We start from the raw sequence: 25,965 nt of genomic DNA, 5'->3' as shown, positions 1-25,965 counted from the left end.
TGTCTGTGATTCCTCTGATGTATGGTAAAAATACCTTCCCTTTGGGTGGTTGTTTGTCTTCACTCCTCCTCTGGGTTTTCCTGGGTCCAGAAGCCCTTCCGATGTCTGAGCTGGAGTAACCAGTAGCCTGCAGAGCCCAGTCTAAGTCACTAATTAAATAGACACCCTGAGGCCTTGCCATTCAACAACAGACCAACACACAGATTAACATGTAAAATATTTCCTCTCAACTAAGGGTTTCACAGTATATATACTCCACTCACTTCCATTCCAGTATTTTCTGAAGATGCCAGCCACAGATGCTGGTAAAACATCAGGAATATACTCTTCCAGAACACGGCCACATTGCCCAAGACAACAACAAAAAACTATTGATAAACGTAGTTTGAAATTCAGATTCAGTTACTCAGAATTTTCTAGTGTACCTAAATAGCCTCACAGTGAAGGCCTTAAAGAGCCAATAATTAGGGCAACACCACAGTATTGTACAATTTAGAATTGATCTGAAACTGTATGTTATGCTTTCTAACTACTGTGGTTAAAACTGACCATGTTTTTTTTTTAAATAAGTAGTTTTAAGGCTGCATCCATACTGAAGAAACAATCCAGTTTGACACTACTTTAACTGCCATAGCTCAGTGCTTTGGCATTCTGGAAACTGTAGTTTTGTAAGACATTTAGCCTTCTCTGTGAGAGAGCTCTAGTGCCACAACAAACTATAATTCCCAGAATTCCATAGCATTTGAGCCATGGCAGTTAAAGTGGTGTCAACCTGGATTATTTCAGCAGTGCAAATGAAGCCAAAGAAACCCCTGTGAAATTCATGGAGTGGACACAAACACACATGCGTAGTCATGAATGGCTTAGAATATCTGGTATACATCTACAACAAAGGTGAGGAGACATAATTTTGTCCCATTAATTGCCCCCAAATATGATAGTTGTATCCAAAGGTCCTGTTTCCAAGTAGCACCTTTGCAGGGTACATTTTCAGTGGGAAAATGGGATGGGTAAAAGGATTTTTAAAATATATATATCCATGATCCTGAAGTGATAGCCTTCCCCCTACCTCTAAAACATATACAGATCTCTCCCTTGTGTAAAGAAAGATAAGCAGTTACTGAAAAAAAAGAACACTTCTGATGTATGTTGTAATTTGACTGGGTTAGAAGGATTATTACTCTGTCAGAGGCTTGAACATCTATTTAAAAGATTCCACTAGTACATAAGCAGAGTTGTGCATTCTGAGAGTACTCAGCAAAGTGTCTTGTTTTTTTCCATTCTCTTCATGAGTACTCTTCCACTGCTACAAACAAAAATCCACCAAACAATCGGGCGAAACAGATGGGGCAGGAAAAAGTGGCTTGAAGCTGCCTTTTCTGAAGCCACATTGAAACCCCATCAACTGCACGGCCAGCTCCCAAGGCAGCTGGAGTGCTCATGTCGTGACCACATGATATGGCTTCAAGCCAGGAAGAAGCAGAAAAAAGCTGCTTCTTTTTGAAACTGCTTTTCTCTGCATAAGGGCACTTTCCTGCTGGCTTCAAGGCATTTGTCATCTAAACGCTACACCTTCAAGTTAGCCTGAAAGTACCTCTTTTTGCCTTTCTGTTTAGCCCCTCTGATACCTTTATTGGCCAGCCAAAATGCACAATATACTTGTTGCAAGCTTTCGAAGCTCCAGTGGCTTCTCCATCAGACAAGATTTTACAAAGCAAACAGGAGGGGGGGAAATGGAGATGTTAGTAAGATGCCTGCATTTTGTTGTTTCTGTCCTTAGTTAAGATGATAGGATACATTTTGGAGGCTGGTTCCTCCTCCTTATGGCCTTATGGGAAGTGAAAGTTTAACAAAGTCCAGGAAATTTAAAGTCCATTTGCAAATCAACAGAACTCTTCTCTTGCAATCCAATCTGTCTCCATTCCTGTGAGTCCACAGGCCTCTTGTAGGCAGTGGAAGTTGTAAATGAGGGATCGCAGCTCAGTGGCAGAGCATATGCTTTGCATGCAGAAGATTTCAGGTTCCATTCCTGGAGTGTATGGAAAGACCTCTGCCTGAAAGCCTGGAGAGATCCTGTCAGTCAGAACAGATGAGACTTAACCGGAACCAGAATTATTTGACTTGGTACAATAGAGCTTCCAATATTCTTAGGGGCCTGATGGTGAAATAAAACTTGAACATCTAGTGATAACTAGATGTTCTTTTCAGACACTGGAAAATATTATTCGATTACTTGAATTTGTTTTGGTCAAAAATGTACAGTAACATGTCCAATCTCTGGTTCTTTTCCATCCATGTGTGCAGGGAGTAAGGAATCTGGATAAAGGATTTGAAATCTCTTGGGGAGCTTGGGTACAAAATTGCATCCTGCAAACAACCATTTCTACTTTGGGATATAGGTGAATTTAATTCAGACATTGGATGAAAAACATAAAGTAGATAAATGTTCCTTTAAAGAGAAGGTAATAGCCTCAATTGCAGTTGTTGGATTTATATAACTATGTAATAAATAATTCTGAAGCAGGTGCAGGAGTTCCTCTGTTAATGAAGTAGATCTGTTCCTGATCCCTGCTGCTTTAACAGAAAAGTTAGTACCAGAGACAGAAATAAAATGGGAAGAATAGGGATAGATTACTGCACCTCAAAAAAGAAGAGTAGTTCAACATGTTTTAGAAAGCTTTTAATTCAAAACTGGTGGTATGCACATATATGAAAGGGAACAACCTGGTCAAGTAAGCCTTATGCAAATAATCAAAAACATTTTGAATCTTCTAGAGACCACTTGAAGGCATCTTCCAAAAGGTATCCAAGGATGATTTTTTTATCTTTCACTAGCTTCCAGGGTTTGTTTTTTTTATGATTTAGATTTTGGTAACCAGACTTACGGATATAGACTTTTTTCACGTGCTGAGGATAGCTAGTGGGGCAGGCTTATCTTCTCAGCCCCTTTTCTGTCCATTTTGCTGTAAACACTTGTGCCTGTTGTAGGCGGGCACACATGGCTACAGTAGGACCAAATAGAACAGATTCCTGCTCTTTCCCAGCTCAAGCTTTATTGCATTGTTTATTACAGAAATGCTGCTGCCACCAAACACCAAAGGTCTGTGTCTTTACATGCCTTCATCATCATCCCAATCTAGTGATACTGCTTTTAAAAAGTACAGCTAGATAGAAGATGAGGAGGAGGGAAAATGAGCTTGAGTAAATGTAAAAAGCCTTCATATAAAAGAGCTTCATTGTCAGAGGCTATGGCACGTTACAGACCGCCCAAAATGGGCGGTCTGCCACCACCGTCATTTGCAGCGCGGAGGACCCCCAGCGTCCAAACCGCGCGGCTCCTCCGTACTGCAAATAAGCGCCAAAATGGCGCTTCTCTTTGCGGTGCAATTATGATGTCGCAAGGCGCCAATGGTGCACTCGGGCGCAATGCGTCTGCTATGTCAAGATGGCGTTGCCTGTGTGGAACGGGCGCCGCCATTTTGTATGGACTTGGTCCGTATTAGGGTTAGGGGCGTCCGGAAGGGACGCCCCTTCTCAACTCTAATACGCACCGAGTCAACCCTACTACGCCGCTTTGGCGTGTCTGTAACGCACCTATGTTAAGCAATATATGCCCGTGTAGCCATGCCAAGAGGGGGTGTAGTGGTATTGCAACCATCGGAAACTCTTCCTGCTTTTATTTTAAGATTAAATATTTGATCGCTGAGATCCATACTTCCTGCAAAATCAAAATTCAAACTTCTGACCTGCCTGTGTGTGTGTGTGTGTGTGAAAATATCACCCAATAATACTTTTTAGACATTTGTGCAAAGTGTACCACAGTAGGGATGCATATCTTTTCTTCTATGAACAGCTGTTGATCCATTAGAAAGGTTGTTGGTACAAGAACTGTCAGTAGGTGTATCCATACCGCACATCAACAGAGCTTACAGTATTGCATAGGTTACCCCCCTTCCTTTCTGTTCCTACATATGCCCACAAATGAATAACATGTGAAACCAAACAATTTTTATTGCATAACATGTGAAACCAAAGAATGTTTTATTAAGATGGTTTTCTTTTTTACTGAATACAACTTCTGGGCTGGAAATAATTGTTTTTCATGTATTCTGGTTTAGGAACTGAAAAAAGCAATAATGGAAGACATGGTCCAGTTAGGAAAGGAAAGTGGACTTCATTCATTTGAACAGGTAAAGCCCAAATACTAATAGCTCTGACTTTTCAGATCAGATGGGCCTCTTCTTTAAGATGAATAAGTAGGGATGCTAAGATGCATTATATAAAAGTTCAATACTTCACTGTGCTTTGTGGTTCAGGCATAAGCTCATTTGTATTTTACATGTATTAAAATATCTCTGATTAAGAATATACAAAATGCATTCAAGACACTTTTAATTTTCCATGATCAACAACATGCTAAAACATTTGAAACTCCATCCCACCCAACCTGAGAGCAGTCTGCTCTGACCCTTAATTACCAGTTGACCTGGAAAATACAGCTGTTCTGTTCATTCTCTGCACATCGTCTAATCTTCTCATGACGTGCACATAGATATTTTTGCAACAGATCTCTGGACCTCAGATAGGGAGTATTCAAAAATGGACACAGTAATAACAGTATTGCCTTTCTCTGTCTTTTTTATTATACATAGATATACACAGAAATGCAAATAATATATTAAAATATCATTTGGGCAGTAAAGTCCAAAATAAAGTTCTGTTACAAATTTGTAATTTAAAACTGTAAGTGTAGTAGAGGCATTCTTAATATTAGTCCCAACTGCATCAGGCCAGGAGCCAACATAGTGTAGTGGTGTGAGCATTGGACTGGGATTCTGGGAACCAGAGTTCAAATCCTCCTTGGCCATGGAAACCTACTGAGTGACTTTGGACAAGTCACACTTTCTCAGCCTCAGAGGAAAGCAAAGGCAACCCCCTCTGAACAAATCATGAAAGGAAAACCCCATGGCAGGGTCACCATAAGTTGGAAACTACTTCAAGGCACACAACATGAACAGGATCAGGCCTGTAAAAATGAATGAGGCTGTTAGTTAAAGAAAATGTAGGTTGCAATCATTCCTAAACTAAAATCAGATGTAGTACTTTAATAAATAAATAATAAAGTTTTTATTTATATACCGCCCTTCCATCAGATCAGGGCGGTTTACAGCAATTAAAATACAATAATAAACAATTAAAAGCATACCACAATTACAAAAGACATAAAAACAAAAGGCCCCAGGATTAGCCAGTCCCGTTGCCAGTGCGGCGGAGGAGGCCTATAGGACCTTATTCAGGGAATGCGGTCCGGAACAGAAAGGTCTTTAGGTCCCGTCTGAATTGGGCCAGGGAGGTAGCTGAGCGGAGCTCTATGGGCAGCGTGTTCCAAAGGACTTTGTATTTGTTTCTTGATTTTGAAACACAGTAGTAAATTCACTAAGATCCATAGAAACGCTTGTAAAGCTGATTCTGGATTTAAAGGTTTTGTTCTTTTTTTAAGGCATGGTAATTTGCTGTAACCTTCCCTTTTGCAGTCTCCTAGTCTGTCAATTAATTTCAATTTGTGTTGAGGGATAGTCTGTCATTTATAGAAACATTTAAGCACTCTATTTAAATTTTCCCATGGGAATCTGAATAATTTTGTATCAGTGCATGAAATAACAAAAATGTGGACTGTGGCTTTAATGGCAAAAAGCTAACATCCTCTAGTCATGATCTAAAAAATGAACAAACAGAAACAATATTGTCAGTATTTGGCTTTCATATATTGAATTTGTTAATAATTAATCAAAATTCACTGTTCCACCAGAATCACATTAAATTATAGAGCAGTATAATTTCCTGAAGGAAACCAGAGTCAAATAAGTAATCAATGGGCTGAAACAGAGTGGCCCAAAGGGGCAGCATGATGCTGCCCCTTTGAGCACCAGATCAGGGCTGTGTCAACCGCATGCCATGGCCCCAGTCTGGCTTTTTTGCACCAGAAAAAGGGTGCCCTTTCTGCTGCCGGCCATCACCACGAATTTTTAGTGTTCCTGCAGCATCTAAATGCCACATTGCCAGAGCACCAATAAATAGCCTCTGTGTAAATGGCCGGGCAGCTTCACAGCGGCTTCCTGCCAGCTTGGAGGGGGGGGGCATGCGTCATGCATACGCCATTCCCTCAAGCTGCCAGGAAGCCAGCATATTTTGCTGGTCTGTTCCAGCCCTAAATTGGAATTTTTCAGCAGACTGTATTTTTCAAGGTTTTTATTATTACAGATTTAAATATTTTAAGTGGAATTTTAATAAGGTTTTTATAAAGAAATTGTGATGTGAGAGACAGTGGAGTAAAAATCACAAAGATAAAGCACTCTGATTACAAAGAAGGTATTCCAGGCAAGGCTTCCCACCTGATCTCTTCATGAACATCATTACTACCCAAACTGCTCACGTTTGCTGAACAGTCCATTTTTCTGTATAGACTGAAGCAAGCTTCCTTGATACTGTTGGAGCTTGGACTTAATCAAAGGCAGCCATCCTCCTACAGCTTGGAAAAGTCACTTTCTTGGGCTACAACTTTTATTTGAGGTACCAGCCTTAGTCCTGTTATTATTCCCAACTAGAGGACACCTATTGTATTAGTGGTATTTATTTATGTGTGAATGCACTATTGAACAATTTTTTCAATAGGTCTACTCTAATTTAGAGTTATCAACACAATTTTGGCCATAGTGCTGGAACAAGAAAAATAGCAGAGTTCCTTATTATCTCAGTCTCATGCATAGTAAAAACGGAATCTAACATCTGCTGAATTCAGTCTGTGTATACAAAGAGCAAACAATCCTGTACTATATATGACACTGCAGTCCTAAATAACTCTGTTTCTTCAGCAACTAGGCCCCACCGAAGTTTGCTGCCTTGTAAGAATAATTACCTGCTTCTGGTGCCTGGACCAATTCATTCCCAGGCTCTCACTGTTTCAGAATACACAGTCCTGACTTTTGGTCCAGCATCCTTCTACTGAAGTTCTTAGCCTTTCCCTGCTGAGATCATAGCAACAAAACAAGGTTGCACTTGATTACCAATGGGTCTATCCTTGCTGATGCTGCAGTCATTGAAGTGCCTGTCTGCCTTGTTTTTCCATTTTTCATTCCCAGGAAGCTCACACTAGCAATTCTTCACCCAAGAGGTTCACACCAGCAAGTTCCCCTGATGTTACCTTTAGTAGTCCAGATCCAAATTGCTCACCTCTTCAGGTTTCCCCCTTGTCACCAGAGATAAGAGAAACAGGCTTCCTCTTAACACAGTGCTGGCCTTAATCTGTGTTGGGATATATGATATAAACACAGTTCTTTGCTCTGTGACGACAAGAATGAGCCCTCACTGAAATGGTAGCCTACTTCATGTCTGTGACTTTAAAAAATAAAGAGCATTTTTATACTGATGTTCATTTAAAAAAATCTCAAAGTGGCTTTCATACAAGCAAGTATGACAAAATGATTTAAAAACATAATTAAACAGATTAAAAACAAGGAGTAACTGTTAAGACAAACCCAAAGCCAGAGTGGTTATAGTGGTTTGAATATTGGAGACCAGGGTTCAGATCCCCACTCAGCCATGAAAATCCACTGGGTGACCTTGGATAAGTCATATTCTCTCAGACTCACTCACCTCCCCTGTGGTGATCCCTGGGAGTCCAGCAGCCACACAGCCCCTCTGTCATGGCTCTTACCCCCAGGGGATCCCTTAAAACTTTCCCTTCTAGGATCCCCTAGGTCTCCCTTCTCACTCCCTGCTGAGCTGAATGAGACCCCTTGCAATCCTCTATTCCTCGCTGCCACCACCAAGTGAATTAATGAACTACGTCTCCCTAAGCACACACTGGGACTTGCTAGGGATCTCTAGTTTCCTTTCCTTGCTAACTTAAAGCAATCAGTAACCGAGCTAAGGCACGTGTACAGGAGCAGAGAGAGACAGCAGATACTTTTAAAGAAAGATATTTATTTTAAATAAATAGAATAGAATAAGAAGATATCATTCACGCAAAGCTTCCTTGCCTTGCAGGTACAGAAAGCATAGTTACAAAGTATTCATTACAGGCAAGCTGTTAGATAAACAAAACAAAACCTAAACGCACTAGCTAACACATTTCCTAGCTACTCACACAGCGATGGGATTTGCAGTCCTTGTTGAGTTCTCGGTTGTAAGGAGCTGGCCCTCATTGCCTAGCTCCACTTGCATCACTTCTGCCTGCCTCAGTGCAGGCACACAGCTGTTCCCACAGCAATATGCCAAGGTGGAGAACAAAGGCGGGTTACATACTGCCATTTAGGATGCGCTCTGTGCGTCCTAGGGTTAGGAAGGGGCGTGCTAGGGTTAGGAAGGGTTGCCCCTTCCTAACCGGCCCTGTTCCCAACACGCGCGGAGTGCGTTCTTAATGGCAGCGCCCATCCACATGGGCGCTGCCATTGTTATGTCGTGGACGCTGTGCATCCAGACGTGGCACACCGGAAGTGACGCCGCAAGTGCGCGCCTCGCACTTCGCGGTGCCACTTCCGGGGGCCAAAAAGGAGCGCCATTTCGGCGCTCCTTTTCGCTGCGGCCAGAAGCCTTGCGGTCTGGCTGCTGGGGCTTCTCGCCGCAGCTAATGGCGGTGGTGGCAGACTGCCCGCTTGAGGTCAGTTTGTAACCCGCCAAAGAAAACAGAGTTTCCCCCCAAGAGGAGGAAGGGAAGAGACAAAGGACCGCATGGTCGCAAAGGGGTTTTTAAAGGCTTCTCAAGGAATGTTCTTGAATCTCGCAGTCCTACTCTCTGATTGGTCAGTTGGGTCTTATGTCAGCTATGATGTAGGTGCTCATTAGCATGTGATGTCAGCTCTCATTAGCATGTACCTCCCCCTAGATTAACCCCTTGTGGTTCAGGAGAAGTCCCCAAATGACTGGAGAGCCCAGTCATTACATCCCCCAAACAAATTTTGCAAAGAAAACCCTATGAAAATCACTAGGGTTGCCATAACTCAGAAACGACTTGAAGGCACACAACAACAAAGAAAGAAAACCTTTGCAAAATTTTCCAAAAATATTTGCATTTCTCTAAATATTGAGGTATGTAAGCTGCTTAATAAACATGCATGAGTTCTTTCTCCTGAGTAGATAAAATTGACATTGATATGTAACCTGGTAAGTATTCAAGATTCAGCTAAAACACAGAGTAACCAACTGTAGTTTGTTATATGCTGTGTCTGTACATATTTTGGAAGGAATCATCCAGAAAGGTGCTAGGGTGGACTCATATTTAGATGTATGCAACAGGGAGTACCTACATTCCCTAAAAGCATCAAAACCTGTCCAGTCCTGGAAGCTAAGCAAGGTTAGTACTTGGATGGAAGAACAGCAGTTAATACCAGGTGCTGTAGACTACATTTCAGAGGAAAGAACTAGCAAAACCACCTCTGGGTATTCCTTGCCTAAGAAAATGATATGAGATTCATGGGGTCAGCATAAGTCACCTGGTGACTTGAAGGAACATACACACATGATGGGGTTGGGAGAGATGGACTTATTGCCTTCCCCTCCCAGACTAGTCTGTCAAATTCTCTGAAAATTCTACAAAGGATATGGAATGTCATTCACAGGAGATGCCTGTGTACCTTTCAGGAATTTCCCAATCTCTGATAGCCTAACTTAAATAACAGTGGGCCCCCCTCCACAGCCACCTGTGAAGGTTTTTGGTAGGTTTGAAAGGGCTGCCATGTAAAACTGGACTCAACTGCATTGGGCAAGGATAAGACTTAACATTGTCACTTTAGATAAAAGTGTTCATGTGAAGTAGACAGGTGATAGTATTGCATTATTGTATCTTCTTCAAAGTTTGGTGTATAGCACATTTTAGCAAATGTATTTATGCCTGGGTGTTTCATGTCTACATAAATGTATATATCCAGAATTGATAGTGGTATTGGATTTGCCATTCTGCTTTATTTAAAATCTCTCTTTTTTAAATAAATAAATAAATAAAGTAATTATTTTCTTGCTCTTCTTTTCAGGTTAAAGCTGTTTATATCCACTCTGAAGTGTTCTCTGTACAGAATGGCTTGTTGACACCTACATTAAAAGCTAAGAGACCAGAGCTAAGAGAATACTTCAAGAAACAGATAGAAGAGCTTTATTCAAGCATCTCCATCTGATAGCACAGGAAGGTTCTTCAGAATGATGTACTGTGTAGCAATATTAGGATAATGCTGGAAAGTGCAAAGGATGCAGTTGAAATGAATAAGCATCTGACCTTCCACGTGAGCCTTCTGTTATCTGAAGACACTATCACTGAGTAATTCCATTGCCATCTAGTTATAGTTCCTCTTGTAATGGATGCTCTAGAAGATTGCTTGAAATGCATTGGACAACAACAATTAAGCTGTTTTAAATTCTACCCCTTCTGAAAGGCATCTTTGTTATTAATGCTTGCAAAATTCACTTAGCAAACAGGAAAGAAAAACTGATTGAATCTGCCAATTTTGTCTGACATTCTTATGATCCTGGATGTTTTAGTAATGTGACCTATAGAATTTCCAGATGCCCTTTGGATGGAGACCATTTAGAACTTTTTAGAACCAAGAGGTCCTTACCCTGATTCACAAACTGTGCATCATACACAGATCTTCTTTAATATGGTAGAGCCTTCTCAGCTGTTACGGAGTGTAGATTTCACCAAGAACCTCTCAGTGCAGCTGAGCTCTTAATAGTACCAGAGTCCCAGTCAGGGACACATTGGAGACAAAGACTAGTGGTCTACCTCATATATTCTTTGATACTCAAAACCACAGAAAAATCTCTAATCCTGATCAAGAATGTAAAACTGAAATCGTTTAATCATTCTTCAAATGTCAACTTTTACATTCTGCAAAACAAAACACTGAATTTGTTGAGTAATCCATTCATATAGGAAGTGGAGTAGGAAGAATTTTGATTTCATATAAGCCAACTATAATATGACTGGTGGTACGTGTTGGATGAATACTAAACCTGTAATTGTCAGAAATAGGGTAGGCCTGAAAGAGCATAACTGTACAACTGAATATACTGATAAGAGCTCATGCTTTGAAATGCTGTGACTCTGCCCCCACCCTCATATGGTCCAGATTCTCTAAAAATCATCTACATAGTAAATCCTACATTGGAAAGCTAGTTTATCACCATGATACCAAGAGCTGTTTCTAATGGAGATATACATTAGTGGGCCATCTGAAAAATGTTTTCCCTCCTTATGTACACTAATGAAAGCAAGCATTGTCAATCCAACATGACTTCCACATTGCCACTTTCATATAAGACTGTGAGGGAATTTGAAAGAAGGAGTTGCCTAGGCAGTATGACCACTAATAAGAGTTTGTAAAGATTGCACTCCAAAACACCTGAAGGATCCCCACAATCTCTCCCCTTTTTAATGCTTCTGGACATTTCCAAGATATCAAGAATTAAATAATCCTAAAGTGAGACCGACTAAACTGGATTTACAATAATCTTATATTTTTTTAAAAAAAATACAGGTTGCATATCCATTATCCAGAATTCTGAAATCCTCAAAAATCCTCCAAAATTTAAAATTGGCCACATCAATTATTAAAAATATTATGACATATAAAATTGCCTTCAGGCTATGTATATAAGGTGTGCATGAAATATAAACAAATTTCATGTTTAGACTTATGTTTATGCAAATAGTCCAAAATCAAAATCCAAACCACTTCTTGCCCAAAGCATTTCAGATAAGGGAGATTCAACTTGTGATATGAAATAATTTAGCTATATTGAGCTGACAGATTTTGCAATTTAAGGACAGTGAAGGCAAATCTTTCCCTTTCCTTTTTTTTCTAATCTAAGATAAAAAAGACTAAGCTAAACTGAAAAACTGATCTAAATTGCTCCATACTTTCTTGGAATGTATTTCTTGAATCAGCTGAAGTATTAAAACAAATAAGACAAGGGAATAATGAGTAAGTTCTCATGCAAAAACAAATTTAGGAACATTTCTTTGATTGAGGTTTCAGAAAGTGATTGCATTTTTGATGCAGTATTCCTGGTACAGAAGGAACTTTTTGTGTTGTGCAAATGCCCATCCTGTCTTGTTGATTGCTCAGCTATATAGATTTCACTTTACATTTAAAGGGATTTATTCTTCTGCTTCTTTCTATGATCATGTCAATACAAAAAAATAAAGAAGATTATGGTTTAGTACAGCCTTCCCCATCCATGCTATCTAGGGATGATGGGAGTTATAGTTATAGTATAACATTTGGTGGTACTGGGTTCAGGAAGTCTGGTTTAGTATTGTATTCTACCTTTAAAGAAAAACCAGTAATCTAGTTAAAGACTTGAACATTAAGTCATCATTTTATAACAGATAATAAGAAACCCTAATTTTCATAGTCATTGGACAGGGAAAATGCAGAAATGTTATCGTATGTGTATTCTTTCAGACTAGATTGATGCTTAGAAAGAATATTTTAATATTTACTTCTCAGAGGCATAAACACTGGAGAAAATTGGCATGCAAATTAAACTTGGGCCATATAGCTTTATCTACCTGCAGTAGTCACTGTCCCAAAAGTTCTGTCATGGCCTCATTTACTTAAACCAGTAAATTAAAGCAAACATTTATTAAACTTTTCACTTTCCCTTTGTATGATCAAGCCATAATTAATTGTTTTTACATCTGATTTTCTCATTAGAACCATGAGGATATAAAAATGTTTAACAGTGGCTGGATCATGCTCACTTAAAGTAACACGGTTGTTTTTTGTTTTAGTTGTACATTCCTGTCCCCAGCAAATAGCTGCTTTTATTCAGAGCGCTATAGGAAAATCTGTCAAAAACATTTAATTCCTCCCCTCTAGTAACAGAGCTGTGTATGACACTGTACCCATAAACTTCAGCTATATACAGAAAAAGCCAAGCTGGAGTTTGGCCCTACATGTATGCTCCACATTCAAAAATGCATGTCATATGGTTTGGCAAATGGAAAGAACAATGAGCCTGGGGATGGATGGCTACTGCTCATCTACTTCTAGCTTGAGAAAATTCTTGGGCTTAAGTATCACAAATTTAGATGCCATTTATATTTTATGGCACCCATAACTTTATGGTGACACTGTTGTCATGTAATTTAAGGGCCTGGTAGCATACAAATGAGGCCAATCACACAGGTCCTGCTCAGAGGCTTGAAAAATTACTTCTTTAGACTACAAGTGAGCCATGGTTCCTTGGGAATTCTGCAAGCTGTAGCACAATATATATATATATATATATATATATATATATTCAAAACTTTGACTTTAATACCCTTATTTTTGGCTGGTCAACAAGTGCTCTAGAATGACATACCCACACAGTCATGTGTTTTTAGATGTTGTAACAAAACTTTAGGCTGAAACCATAATTGTAATTAATACATACGAGTCCTACAATGCAGTCATAATACATGATGGGCACCCTACAAAGCAAATACACATAGCTTTTGCTATTCAAGCTTAAACAAATACATATGAATTTATTCCAGAAGTAAACAACAAATACTTAGATCAATTGTTATAACAAGAAAAAAAATATTTGTGATACAATGTACATACTTGCACCTGGGTAACATCACAGATTATGATATAATAGTGCTCTGGAGGCTGCTTTCTGTAGAGAAAATAAGTAGGGTCAAAATATAGGTACCCATACTAATAACTGGATTAAAAAATGCTGCTGCTAGTATGCATTTGTGACATACCATATATACTCGACTATAATTTGACCTCATGTATAAGTCGAGGACAGGTCTTGGGACCAAAATTGTGGATTTTGCTTTGCCCCACAGATAAGTCGAGGGTACAATTTAGAGGCTCCTTCAGTGTATGTATGTGTGCGCACCGCAAGAAGGACTCTAATTGAGGCTTTTTGCTTTAGTGTTTAGGCCTTTATTTCAGCCTTCAGTCTCAAACAGCTGTGGCATGGGTGGGAGAGGGACTGTGTTTGTTTAACAGCAATCACCCAGGACTCTTTCTGATAGCTCAAGAGAGAAAGAAACAGCCCTCCCCACCACATGGGGAAATCTGAAAGAGCTGCTATCACATTACTGACCCATAAATAAGTTGACCTGGGATTTTGGGGTCATTTTTTGGGCACAACTTTTTTGACTTACAGACGAGTATATATGGTAATGTATCAGCTTCTGCAAGCACAAAAGCAGTAGCTGTTATGTGTCCCAATCAAGTAAAATCAAAACTGATGAAATCCTAGTTACAACTAAGTCAATGATACTTGGCCGGTGGAGCTAGGGATTTCCTATACATTTTGATTCAGATCTCAAAGTAGAGTTTCATGGGGGGGGGGGGGGGATCCCAGTGTGACAGAGACATTACTGGAGAAAAACTTATATAAATTTGGTTTAACACTTTAAGAATTTCACAATAATGGTTGGTATTATACCCATATGACTTAAACCCCATTTCTGATTTACTTCTTGTTCCAGTATCTATTAGGAAATCAAAATCATCTGAACAGAATTGGTTTTTATGACAGCAGAATGTTGATGGATTCTTTCATTCAGGAGCTCATTAAACATCATAGTTTAGTTGCTCAGTTCTAGACTTAGACCAAATAAATTTTGCAGGTTGGCTCCACAGCCCTAGAAGAATGCTGAAGCCCTAGAATACCACACTATGTCAGGATGAGTTCTGCCCTCTTAACATGTTTTGAGAACAGATTCATACATGCGTATTTATCAGGATTTGCAGAGCCAGATGTGAACAGTGTCTACTGCAAAGGCTCTATTGCACAGGTAGGGAACCTCAGGCTCTTGGGCCAAATCCCATCCACTGAGTTCCCCAGAGGGTCATACTCCTTTGCCCATAATACCAGCATTTGGTGGTTTCCCAGTTTTTGAAAAGTCTTCCACCCCATCCCACCACATCTAAGAGGTTGAAATGCCTCTCGTGAGGCTCAGTTATAAGCACTAAGAGCTTTGAGATAAATTACACTGGTAAATTTGATCCCAGTCACCACTGTAATTTGAGTGAAATAATAGAAGGCAATATAAAAGTTCTGTCTATGGTGTCAATCTGTTTAATTAGTGATATTTACTTGGTCACCTGCATGTCATCTCAGTTTGCAACTGCACTGAGTGATGAATGTGAAAGTTTGACTCTGCCATGGAAGTCAGTCAAGGTCCATTAAGTAGTCTGTAGGATCATGTTGATCTAGCTATAAGAAAAATAATTTCTGCAAGTTTGGAGAATGCTGCATAATTTGGCATTATGAATATGTATTGGTACAAAAAGGTCTTCCCTATAAAATGTCAGGGTATTTTTTAGGCCAAATCTTATTTGTGAGCCAAAAAACATATACAAGTAAATTAAAAGCAATATGGAAATCCCCAAATCTACCTTCTGCAGTGAATTTTAAGGGGATTCTGCATGAAACACAAGCAGGAAATCCTTTACAACTATTTTTATCACAATTATTGGAAACACTAACAGTAAAATCCTGTTTCTTTGGATTTGATTGTTACTGTGTATCAAAAAATAGTGGGGGGGTTGTCTTCTGACAGTTTTCTCTGAATGAAACAAATTGACTTGAAAAGATAACCTTTGGTTTTCCATGTGTGAAAAGCACAAACTGGCAATCTATATGTAAATAACGTCTATGAAATGAATGTAAAATTAAAGAGAATATACTATTTTTGCATGAAAGCTGACAACTTTAAAGAGGTGCTGATGTCTCACAGAAAACTACTGAATGGAATTATTTCAAGATGACCATTGCAGTAGTGGTGGTAGATTATTTTTCTTTTGAGTAGCATAAACAGGAATTTTATTACTTTGTAGACTTGCTATGAACCCTTCATCCTTCCCTGCCCTGAACTAGAGGACTCACTACCACTACTGCTACAGTTTTGAGAAATTTGCCTGACTGCCCTTTCCTCTTGCATTATTCTTGCTGTTCTGTGTAATACAAATTGGAATAGTCAATTTCACTTTTTAAAATTGATCCAGCTTTGAAAGGACACACTCAACAGAAGTAAAGGGAGCAAGCCTGATGAATTCAGTGCTTTGCCTTTTAAAAAGAACACTTAAACGGCAGTGTTGAAGTAGTACTAGCTATGCAAACTGTACTTCAAATAAATATATTGACAAGCTTTTCATTTTAACAGTCTTTGTTTCAGAAAAAAGTAAGGTTATCTGCTTTAAACTCTCAAGATGTCAATAACAAAAGCAAGTTATTTCAAAGCAGTAACAGCAGTAGGGGGTCCAGGTAATGAAGGTGGGGTACATACCATTATCAAACATGTCATATGCCACATTTTGAAAATAGGTGAGACAGCATAGTTTCATCAGTTCACACCTAATTATAATGGACATTTCAAGATCAGCTATGAAACTGCCACTTTAAAAAAATGAACACACTTTTCATAGAATCGTAGAATTGTAGAGTTGGAAGAGAACACAAGGGCCATCCAGTCCAATCCACTGCCATGCAGGAACTCTCAAGCAAAGCATCCCTGACAGATGACCATCCAGCCTCTGTTTAAAGACCTCCAGGGAAGGAGACTACACTCCAAGGGAGTGTGTTCCACTGTCGAACAGCCCTTAACTGTCAGGACGTTCCTCCTAATGTTGAAGTGGAATCTCTTTTCCAGGAGCTTACATCCATTGTTCTGGGCCCTGTTCTCTGGCACAGCAGAAAACAAGCTTGTTCCCTCCTCAATATGACATGACTTCAAATTTTTAAACAGGGCTATCATATCACCCCTTAACCTTCTCTTCTCCAGGCTAAACATTTCCAGCTCCCTAAGTCTTTCCTCATAGAACATGGCTTCCAGACCCTTCACCATTTTAGTCACCCTCCTTTGGACACGCTCCAGTTTCTCAATGGCCTTTTTGAATTGTGGTGCCCAGAACTGGACACAATATTCCAGGTGGGGCCTGACCAGAGCAGAATACAGTGGCACTATTACTTCTCTTGATCTAGACACTATACTTTTGTCAATGCAGCCTAAAATTGCATTGGCCTTTTTAGCTGCCGCATCGTACTGTTGACTCATGTTCAACTTGTGGTCTACTTGGACTTCCAGATCCCTTTCACATGTAGTTTCATTCAGCCAGGTTTCCCCAATCCTATATCTGTGCATTTCATTTTTCTGCCCTAAGTGCAGTACCTTACATTTATCTGTGTTGAATTTCATTTTGTTAGCTTTGGCCCAGCTTTCAAGTCTATTCAGGTCATTTTGAATTTTGATCCTGTCCTCTGCAGTATTAGCTATTCCTCCTAATTTGGTGTGGTCTGCAAATTTGATAAGTATGCCCCCAATTCTGACATCCAAGTCATTGATAAATATGTTGAATAGTACTGGGCCCAGGACAGAGCCCTGTGGGACCCCATTGGTCACTTCTTTCCAGGATGAAAAAGTGAAAATGATTGTTTGGGGAGAAATACCAATTCTGAAGACTATAATGAAGTAATGCTGTCAACACTGAAGAAAGGAGCTACTGTGTTGATAATATTATCTGCAGATCAATGGAAACTTTTTTTACTACTACTATTGTTTCAGTCTATTATTAGTAGTGAGATAGCTATATTAACATACTGAAGTGGAGAGGAGGTACTGATGGCCCACTGGGTATAATTAATTCTGTTAAGTATAGCATCTTTTGCAGATTTCATGTAACACAATTGAAACTGAGTAGACTGGAGCTTCTGCCAATGTTAAAAATGAGTGGGAATCATGCAACTCTCCAGATGTTATTGAATTGCAACCTTCAGCATGCCTTGCCACTGGTTATGCAGACTAGAGCTGGAAACTACTGTCCAACAGTATCTTGAGAGACACAAGATTCCTATCTCTGTTTTAAAGCTATATGAGGCAGCATCTCCACTGCAGAAATCATCCAGGTTGACTCTCTATCTATCTATCTATCTATCTATCTATCTATCTATCTATCTATCTAATCAGTAAAAATACAATAGCCACAGATAACAATTTAAACTTTCTTGCCCTTTCATAACCTGAGATCTGTCTCATTGTAGGATCAGTCTCGACATGCACTCATACATGAATATGCTGCTATTGTTCATTATGTATACATAACTGAGAGCCTTTAAAATAAAACCCAAAGCATACCAGGTTTTGTGAAAGGAAACAATTGAATAAAGACCTATTAGAGTAACAGTGAATTAACAAGAAATCCCTGTATTGCATGTGATTTCACTATGATAGTGAAATGAGCACAGGCACAATGCAAGTTTGGCATTTGCAAAAATAATCCTTGGTGTGTGCATATTGGAGAGGTTTCTATTAAGGACTCTTTTCCTCCTTCCCATTGAAACCAGTTGCAAGGTGAGGGAAGTTGGGAGCCTAGCCCAGAGGAAAGCAGCAAGCTTTGCTCAAAGACTGCTCCTGGAATTGTCCCCTTTTTAACTATTTTCAGGGGGGGAAAATACTCCAGTGATACCTGATGCCCATGGAGTTTTCAAGGCAAACATACCATCTTGTCAGGAAAACACCTTTCCACTGGCAGAATGACATTTCTGTCCTATTCAAAGACCTTTTTAGATGGTTTCATTATTATTATTATTAATTATTATCGTAATTGTTATTGTTACTATTATAATGCACTCAGGATTGCTTTGTAGAAACATCAACCCAACTATACAACTATACTTTTGTTTGTTTGAAAGGACGACAGCTTCAATATCACTAAAAGAGCCAATTTGGGCCTCATTTTGAATTACCGTTTCACTTCAATGGGTTTTCTTTCTTTCTCTTTTTTCAATAGGTGTTCTTTCTTTCTCTTTCGTTCTTTCTGTTTTTTGCAGGGGGAGTTTATGGGAAGTAAGAGCAATTGGTATTATCTGTATTGGCCTATGCTTCTAGGAATAAGTCCTATTGAATTCAGTGAATCTTCTGATTAGAAATGTATAGGATTACAGTCAGCCCTTATACACGGATTTTTTATACACGGATTTAAGCATACACGGTTTGAAAATGTTCTAAAAAAGTATAAATTTACCTTGATGTTCCATTTTTTATAAGGGACACCATTTTGCTATGTCATTATATGTAATGGGACTTGAGCATACACGGATTTTGTTATACACGGGGGATCTTGGAACCAAACCCCAGCGTATAACAAGGGTCTACTGTATACTGTTAATGTGTGAACTTGAGATGCAACTGGAAGCTAAGCAGGAAATAGCTTGTTTTAGCATATCCAGATCCAAGCAATAACAGTGTTCCTGTATCTTTCAGACTTCTGTAAAAAGAGGAAATTTCAGTATGTTTAACTCCTGAATCTTGCATGGGGAGGTGAACACGTCTTCTTCTATGGTTCTTCTAGAAGCGCTGTGCTTTTTTGCATGTGGTTACATTACTTGCCTTAGAACTTTTTCATAATCAGGAAAGGAAACCATTTGTAAGATATATGGTTCATTATCAGCCATGTCCCATGCTCCTAAAATCTCCATTTAGAATTTATTTTTTTCTGTGAGACAACAGCACCTCTCTGCAACCTTCATGTTATCATTCCTATCATGCAATAGAATAACATACCCACATTCAAATAAGAGTAAAAACTATCAAAGTCTCAGATGAAGCAAGCATTTTTCCTACATACTGCTTATTCTATTTTCAACTAAAGAAAAGTGAAAGGATTAAAATACAATGACCTCTATATATGCGTTTTTAAAAAATCTTTAACTGTAATTAAAGGGTTTTTTTCTTTTTATTTTGGGTATAGCCGCATGTAAATCTAAAATACAAAGAGGCAAATGTGGAATTTTTGTTTTGTAAATAACTGAAAGACTGTCAAATTTCTCAAACTTGTTAATACTCCAATTGACTGACAAATAAAATATTTTATAAAATCCTGTTTTATTCTAGTATTCAGTCTATGTGATTGATAACTGCACTAACTATTTATTCTATGCTGCATTTCCCCTACTGTGTGTTCTGCTCCATTCTCCAAAGGAAGCTAAGGCTCAAGATTGTACATTCACATACAATAAATTCAATAATTAATTCAGTTTTATCCTTTTAAAACACATAATCTGAAAAAAAATACTGTTCATCTCTAATTATACTGAAGGCCATATTAAACTAACATATTTTGTTCTGTTACTACTGCCAATTTAAGAAAAACATGTTTAAACCATTACAACCTAGCTGTTTTAGTGACTTTGTAATCAGCAAATTCAGTGGAGCTTTCTGGAATGGACCTCAGATTCTAATATTTCTTTGGTCATTTAAAAAAAAAGGCCAAATCAACATGATTTACTGTATATACTCATGTATACGTCTAGAAATTTTAGTCAAAAAATCACTCCAAAAACCTGGATCGACTTATCCATGGGTCAGTGTTAATCATAGAATCGTAGAATCATAAAGTTGGAAGAGACCACAAGGGCCATCCAGTCCAACCCCTGCCATGCAGGAACTCTCAATCAAAGCATACCCAACATATGGCCATCCAGCCTCTGTTTAAAGACCTCCAAAGAAGAAGACTCCACCACTCTCCGAGGGAGTGTGTTCCACTGTCAAATAGCCCTTACTGCCAGGAAGTTCCTCCTAATGTTGAGGTGGGATCTCTTTTCCTGTAGCTTGTATCCATTGTTCTGGGCCCTATTCTCTGGAGTAGCAGAAAACAAGCTTGTTCCCTCCTCAATATGACATGCCTTAAAATATTTAAACAGAGCTATAATATCACCTCTTAACCTTATCTTCGCCAGGCTAAACATCCCCAGCTCCCTAAGTTGTTCCTCATAGGACATGGTTTCCAGACCTGTACTTTAAAGTGATCCTGTACTTTAAATCTTATTTAAAAAGGGAACAAACCCCTAGTGAAAGGCAAGAGCATAATCTGTCTTGGAAGCACTGACCCTTTTCTTTCATCCAACCATCCTTTAGGTGTACAAACTGCACAGTTATGTCTGCTGGAATTTTGTAAATTCTTTGGCATTGTTTTCCTTTGCTTCATCCTTTAGATCTTTTGTTACATGCCCCTATGCTTTACCCTAAACCTATGCATGAGGTCGACTTATAGTTGAGTATATATGGTAATATTGGCGGGGGTACAGACCGCCCAAAAAGGGCGGTCTGCCCACGCTTTGTTTTGCTGCGCGAGGAAACCATGCGACTTCCTCATGCAACAAAAAGAACCTGCAAGAAGCGGGTTCTTTTTGTGGCACCATTGTGATGCCACAGTGCGCTAATGGTGCACTCACAACGTCACTAAGCGCCCGTTGCGTCAAAATGGCAGCGCCCACTGTACAGGGCGCCGCCATTTTGATGCCCTCGTCATGTGCGAGGGGCGAGGGACATCTGGAAGTGCCACCCCTCCCATGTGACGACGGCGCCCCATTGTACCCATCTGTCCCGGGCCATAAACACTCTTTTCTGAACAGTAAGAGCTGTTCGACAGTGGAACACACTCACTCTGCCAATAACTTCCAAGTTACAGAGTATAGAAGAGATTATTTCAGAGTGGAGGTTGGATTTGCTATTTCAATTGTTTATTTTAAATACATTTTTTAAGTATACATCCCTCTCAGAGGCTTTACCAATGTACTGGCAAGAGCCACTGAAACTGGGACCAGATGAAATGCTTTTCTATTCAGCAGCAATGGAATGCCAGACTGGGAACTCACAGTGCAAGAACCACCATTTTCAACACATAGTTGAGAGTGCCACCTTCTGGATACCACAAAAGCAACCAAGAAAATTCCACTGCATTTACCAATTACATTTAAAATCCTGTGTACCTTTATGTTTCCCGTTATTGGCCTGTATCTAATCACCAAGTTAAAACTTAAGTAACTGGGATTTAACAATTACAAAGATGGGAACTAACTAGTTAAAATCAATACCCAGGCTGCTGACCAGAACTGGTCATAGGGATTGTAATGCCAGAACTGGTCATAGGGATTGTAATGCCTTTAATGGAACAGCTTCACTGACCATTTCTGAGCAGAATTCAAAGTGCTGATTATCACATTAAAGCAGCAGTTCCCAACCTGTGCTCATAGGAGCCCTTAGGGCTTCGTGTGCAATTACCAGGTGCTCTGTAGCCGCTCCAGGAAAATGAAAGAAATAAAAATTGAATGAAATTAAAGAATAAGAAGCAAAAAGTAACACTATTCCTAAGCACCATCAACTTGTAACACATAGGGTGGGGCTCTTAGGGGCTCCGCTATAGGAACTGATTCTAAAAAGGACTCCGTGACTCAAAAAGGTTGGGAACCCCTGCATTAAAGTCCTCCATGGCTTGGATCCAGACTGTCTAAAACAGTATCTCCCCATAAAAGCTGTTTCAACAGGGCATTACAATCCCTTGTTACTATTTGGGATTGTAGACAAATAAATGGGTCCTTGAACAGATCAAGCCTGGACTCTCCCTGGAAGCCAAGATAAGGTTGGCCACATCATGAGAAGGCATGACTCATTGGAAAAGACAATAATATTAGGAAAGGTGGAGGGATGTAGAAAGAGGGGATGGCCACATGCTAGATGGATGGACTCTTTTTGGGAGGTCATGGGTATGAAGTTACAAGACCTAAGCAGAGCCGTGGAGGGGAGGGAGGCTTGGAGATGTCTCATGCACAGGGTTACCACCATGAGTCGTGATCAACTTGGAGATCAACAACAACATCAATTACGATCTCTATAACCAGTCCTAATCAGCAGCATTTCCCACTATTTCACTGTCTTTGTAATTGTTAAGTCCCAACTAGAGTTAGACCCACTATCAAGTAAGTTACATTGACTCATGTCCTCATCTACTCTATTTTAAATCAGGCAAGGCCAAGCAGGGATTTGAACACTGGTCTTCAAAGTCATGGCCCAATGCTTAAACCACTACACCACACTAGCTCTCCCCACAAATCAGTTAGGGCTTTGAATACCATTACCGGCACATTAAAATCAAGCCAGAAACATATTTTTTCCCCTGGATGTCTACAAAAAGAATATGGACAACTGGGAGGGAGATAATCTCCCATGGAAGGGATTCCCATAGTCTAGGAACGGCCACTGAGGTCCAAAACACACTGCAGAAATAATCCATTTTGAGACTGCTTTAATTGCCCTGGTTCAATGCTAGGGAATTCTGGCAGCTGTAGTTTTGTGAGACATTTAGCCTTCTCTGTCAGAGAGCTCTATTGCCATAATAAACTACAATTCCCAGGATTCCCTAGCACTGAACCAGGGCAGTTAAAGCAGTCTCAAACTGGATTATTTCTGCGGCATGTTTTGGACCTGTGAAGGCTCTCCAACCATTCCTGGGAAGAGAGTGGGATCAAGCAAAAGTCCCCCTTCTAAGATCTTAGACTGGCTTTTATGAAGTAACGTATAGTCAATATGGCCTAGTGGTTTTGAGCATTGGACTGCAACTCTGGAGACCAGGGTTCAAATCCCTGCTCAGCCATGGAAGCCCACTGGGGCTGCTGCCACACTGCAGAGTTAATGCAGTTTGGCATCACTTTAACTGCCGTGGCTCCATCTTACCCTGGGATTTGTATTTTTGTGAAGCACCAGCACTCTTTGGCAGAGAAGGCTAAAGACAACAGATGCCAGGATTCCACAGGATGGAGCTACAGCACTTAAAGTGGTGTCAAACTGTATTATTTCTTATGTGTAGATGCACTCTGGGTGACACACCGTCAGCCTCATCAGAAAACCCCTTGATAGGGGTTTGCCATAAGTCAGAAAGAACTTGAAGGCACCAACAACTACTACTACTATAGTTCTTTTTTTTTTGGGGGGGGGGGATTCATTCAATAAATCAACAGGATAAATTATTGGTTTGAGTGTTGGACTCTAGAGTCCAGGGTTCGATTCCCCACTCAGCCATAAAAATCCACTGGGGTGACCCAGGGCAAGTCACACTCTCTCAGCCTCAGAGGATGGCTATAGGGCAAATCCTCCTCTGAGGGAATGTTCCCAAGAAAACCCCATGATAGGGTCGCTATTAGTTAGAAAGCACACAATATTAATTTCCCCCACGCTTTAGCAGACCAACTGCCACCCCAAAAAGATTAGGAGCTGAGGAAAAAGCGTCAGGAAAGAATGAAGGGAAATAGCAAAAAATGGCTTTTTTTCGCCCGACCGCGCAGCTCTCTTCAGAGAAGGGGGCGGGGCTAATGGGCTAGAGGGCGGGAGCATAGTGCTGTCTGTCAGCGCGTTTTATCCCGTTCTAGCGCGGCGATTGGGTGGCAGCGGCCGCCTGTCATTGTCCTCCCTCACAGTCTGAAGGAGAGGGAGGGAAGGGAACCCAAATGTAGAGTTTGGGGCGTATTTGGGTGCGGGCGGGCGCTCGAAGCTGGGAGGCCCTTTCCTAATGAGGGAATAATCACCTGAGCAGCTAGAAAAGTGATGGTTGCTTCGTTTTAAACACAAATGGAGTAACCAGGGAAATCGTCTACACTGTGGAAATAACGCAGTTTGGCACCGCTTTTGACTGCCATGGCTCCATCCTGGGATTTGTAGCTTTGTAAGGCACCAGAACCCTGGGATTTGTAGCTTTGTAAGGCACCAGAACCCTGGGATTTGTAGCTTTGTGAGGCACCAGCACTCTTTGACAAGAGAAGGCTAAGGGCCCTGTGAAACTACAGATCCCAGGATTCCATAGGATGGGTCCAGAGTCGCATCATTTCGACAGTGTAGATGTTTCAGCGAAAAACTCCTCACAGGGAGCCCTGCCTTGAGGTGTCCAAGGCCAGGTGGCCGTTTTAGTGGTATTATTTGGGGAGGAAAGGAAGAGCAATTAGGAAAATGGGACCCAGGTGTTGAGGATTAGGCATCTTACTCAGCACACAACACACACACACACACACACACACATAAATAAGCCACATAGGTCTGAGGTAGTAGATCATGAGGTCTGGAGTTCAGTTTTAAAGTGGTTCTTCCACACCAAAATCTCAGCCACTGAGGGGCCTTTGCTGCTGCTGCTGCTGCTGCTGCAATTGGGGTTTTCTCAGGTAGACTTTGAGATTATTACTTGATCAACCTCTATTAGAATTCGTTAGAATGATATCTATCTGTAAAACAACCTTAAATTGGTTTAATGATAATCCTCTTGAATTCCTTATTTGGGTTTTGGGGGAAGAACAGTTTTGTCATCTTGGATGGTGGAAATGATGAAATCCTGTTTATCTACTGGAACAAATGAGGCTAGATCCTGAGCTTTATTTCTATAGAACAGTTCAGCTGCTTATTCTCTTACTCTGTATGTTTTAGAATACAGTTTCCATTCTTACTATTATTATTATATTTATATCTCACTCTTTTCCCCAGAACTGGGACCCAGGGCAGCTCACAACATTAAAAGAACAATACAATTAAAAACATTAAAAGGGGATACATTGAAACAATTAAATTGTTACAATGTTAAAATAGATTGCCTATTAAAAGAATAAATGCATAAGCATAAATGCATAAAATTATATCCATAAGACAACTTCGATTGTGTCAGAAGAGAACTAATGGGGATGACAGTTGGTCAAATAGGGATCCATATTTGGCTGATTCAGTTATCAGATAATATTGCTTCACGCTAATTTAAATTTTACATGGAGACATCTGAAAAATACCTTACAGTCTGTACAATGAAAGGTAAAAGCACTTGTAAACGAAAAATGGCAATATTTGCCATCATCTACTACTATTGCCCATCTTGGCTGGGACCTTTGAGGGTTCAAATGTAAAACATCAACATGGAGGGAGAGGCAATGTTTCCAGACAATGGATTTAGGCTGTGTGTGCTCAGTGAAAAGGAAAAGGGAAAAGTTAATCTAGCAGCATCTTTCAGATTAACTGGTTTATATTTACATAGGTTTTTGTGGCTATTAATCAATTTCTTTTGATACAATGATATTAAAGCCACAAGTATTTAAGCACAGTAACCAGTAACCGAAATATACTAAGCACCAGAACCTAATTTTGGAAGCTAA

At 39.9% G+C, this 25,965-nt stretch overlaps 2 protein-coding genes across 14 annotated transcripts in view; both read left to right on the top strand.

Annotated features, from left to right (window-relative positions):
• The window catches only part of ACSL6 (acyl-CoA synthetase long chain family member 6), a 133,469-nt gene extending 122,071 nt beyond the window's left edge, over nucleotides 1-11,398 (top strand). For all 5 annotated transcript variants that reach the window (XM_089530605.1, XM_089530596.1, XM_089530624.1 and 2 more), the window contains 2 exons: nucleotides 4,119-4,190; nucleotides 10,029-11,398. In XM_089530605.1, coding sequence (XP_089386731.1) covers nucleotides 4,119-4,190; nucleotides 10,029-10,169 — 213 coding nt within the window. In that variant the 3' untranslated portion in view covers nucleotides 10,170-11,398. The remainder of the gene's footprint in view (nucleotides 1-4,118; nucleotides 4,191-10,028) is intronic.
• Nucleotides 11,399-24,967: 13,569 nt separating this feature from the next.
• Nucleotides 24,968-25,965, top strand: part of MEIKIN (meiotic kinetochore factor) — a 35,801-nt gene continuing 34,803 nt past the window's right edge. For 3 of the 9 annotated variants that reach the window (XM_089530530.1, XM_089530556.1, XM_089530565.1), the window contains exon 1: nucleotides 25,519-25,627. In XM_089530530.1, the coding sequence (XP_089386656.1) occupies nucleotides 25,585-25,627 (43 nt within the window). In that variant the 5' untranslated portion in view covers nucleotides 25,519-25,584. Of the gene's footprint in view, nucleotides 24,994-25,518; nucleotides 25,628-25,965 lie in introns of those variants that run through there. The other 6 variants (XM_089530521.1, XM_089530511.1, XM_089530538.1 and 3 more) reach the window with 5 other exon arrangements.

The sequence above is a fragment of the Sceloporus occidentalis genome, unplaced genomic scaffold (genome assembly GCF_023333645.1).
Source record: "Sceloporus occidentalis isolate IW3139 unplaced genomic scaffold, rSceOcc1.0.p SCAF_1, whole genome shotgun sequence".
NCBI lineage: Eukaryota > Metazoa > Chordata > Lepidosauria > Squamata > Phrynosomatidae > Sceloporus > Sceloporus occidentalis.
Note: the sequence above shows the minus strand (reverse complement) of the source record. Positions and strands in the feature narration are given on the sequence as shown.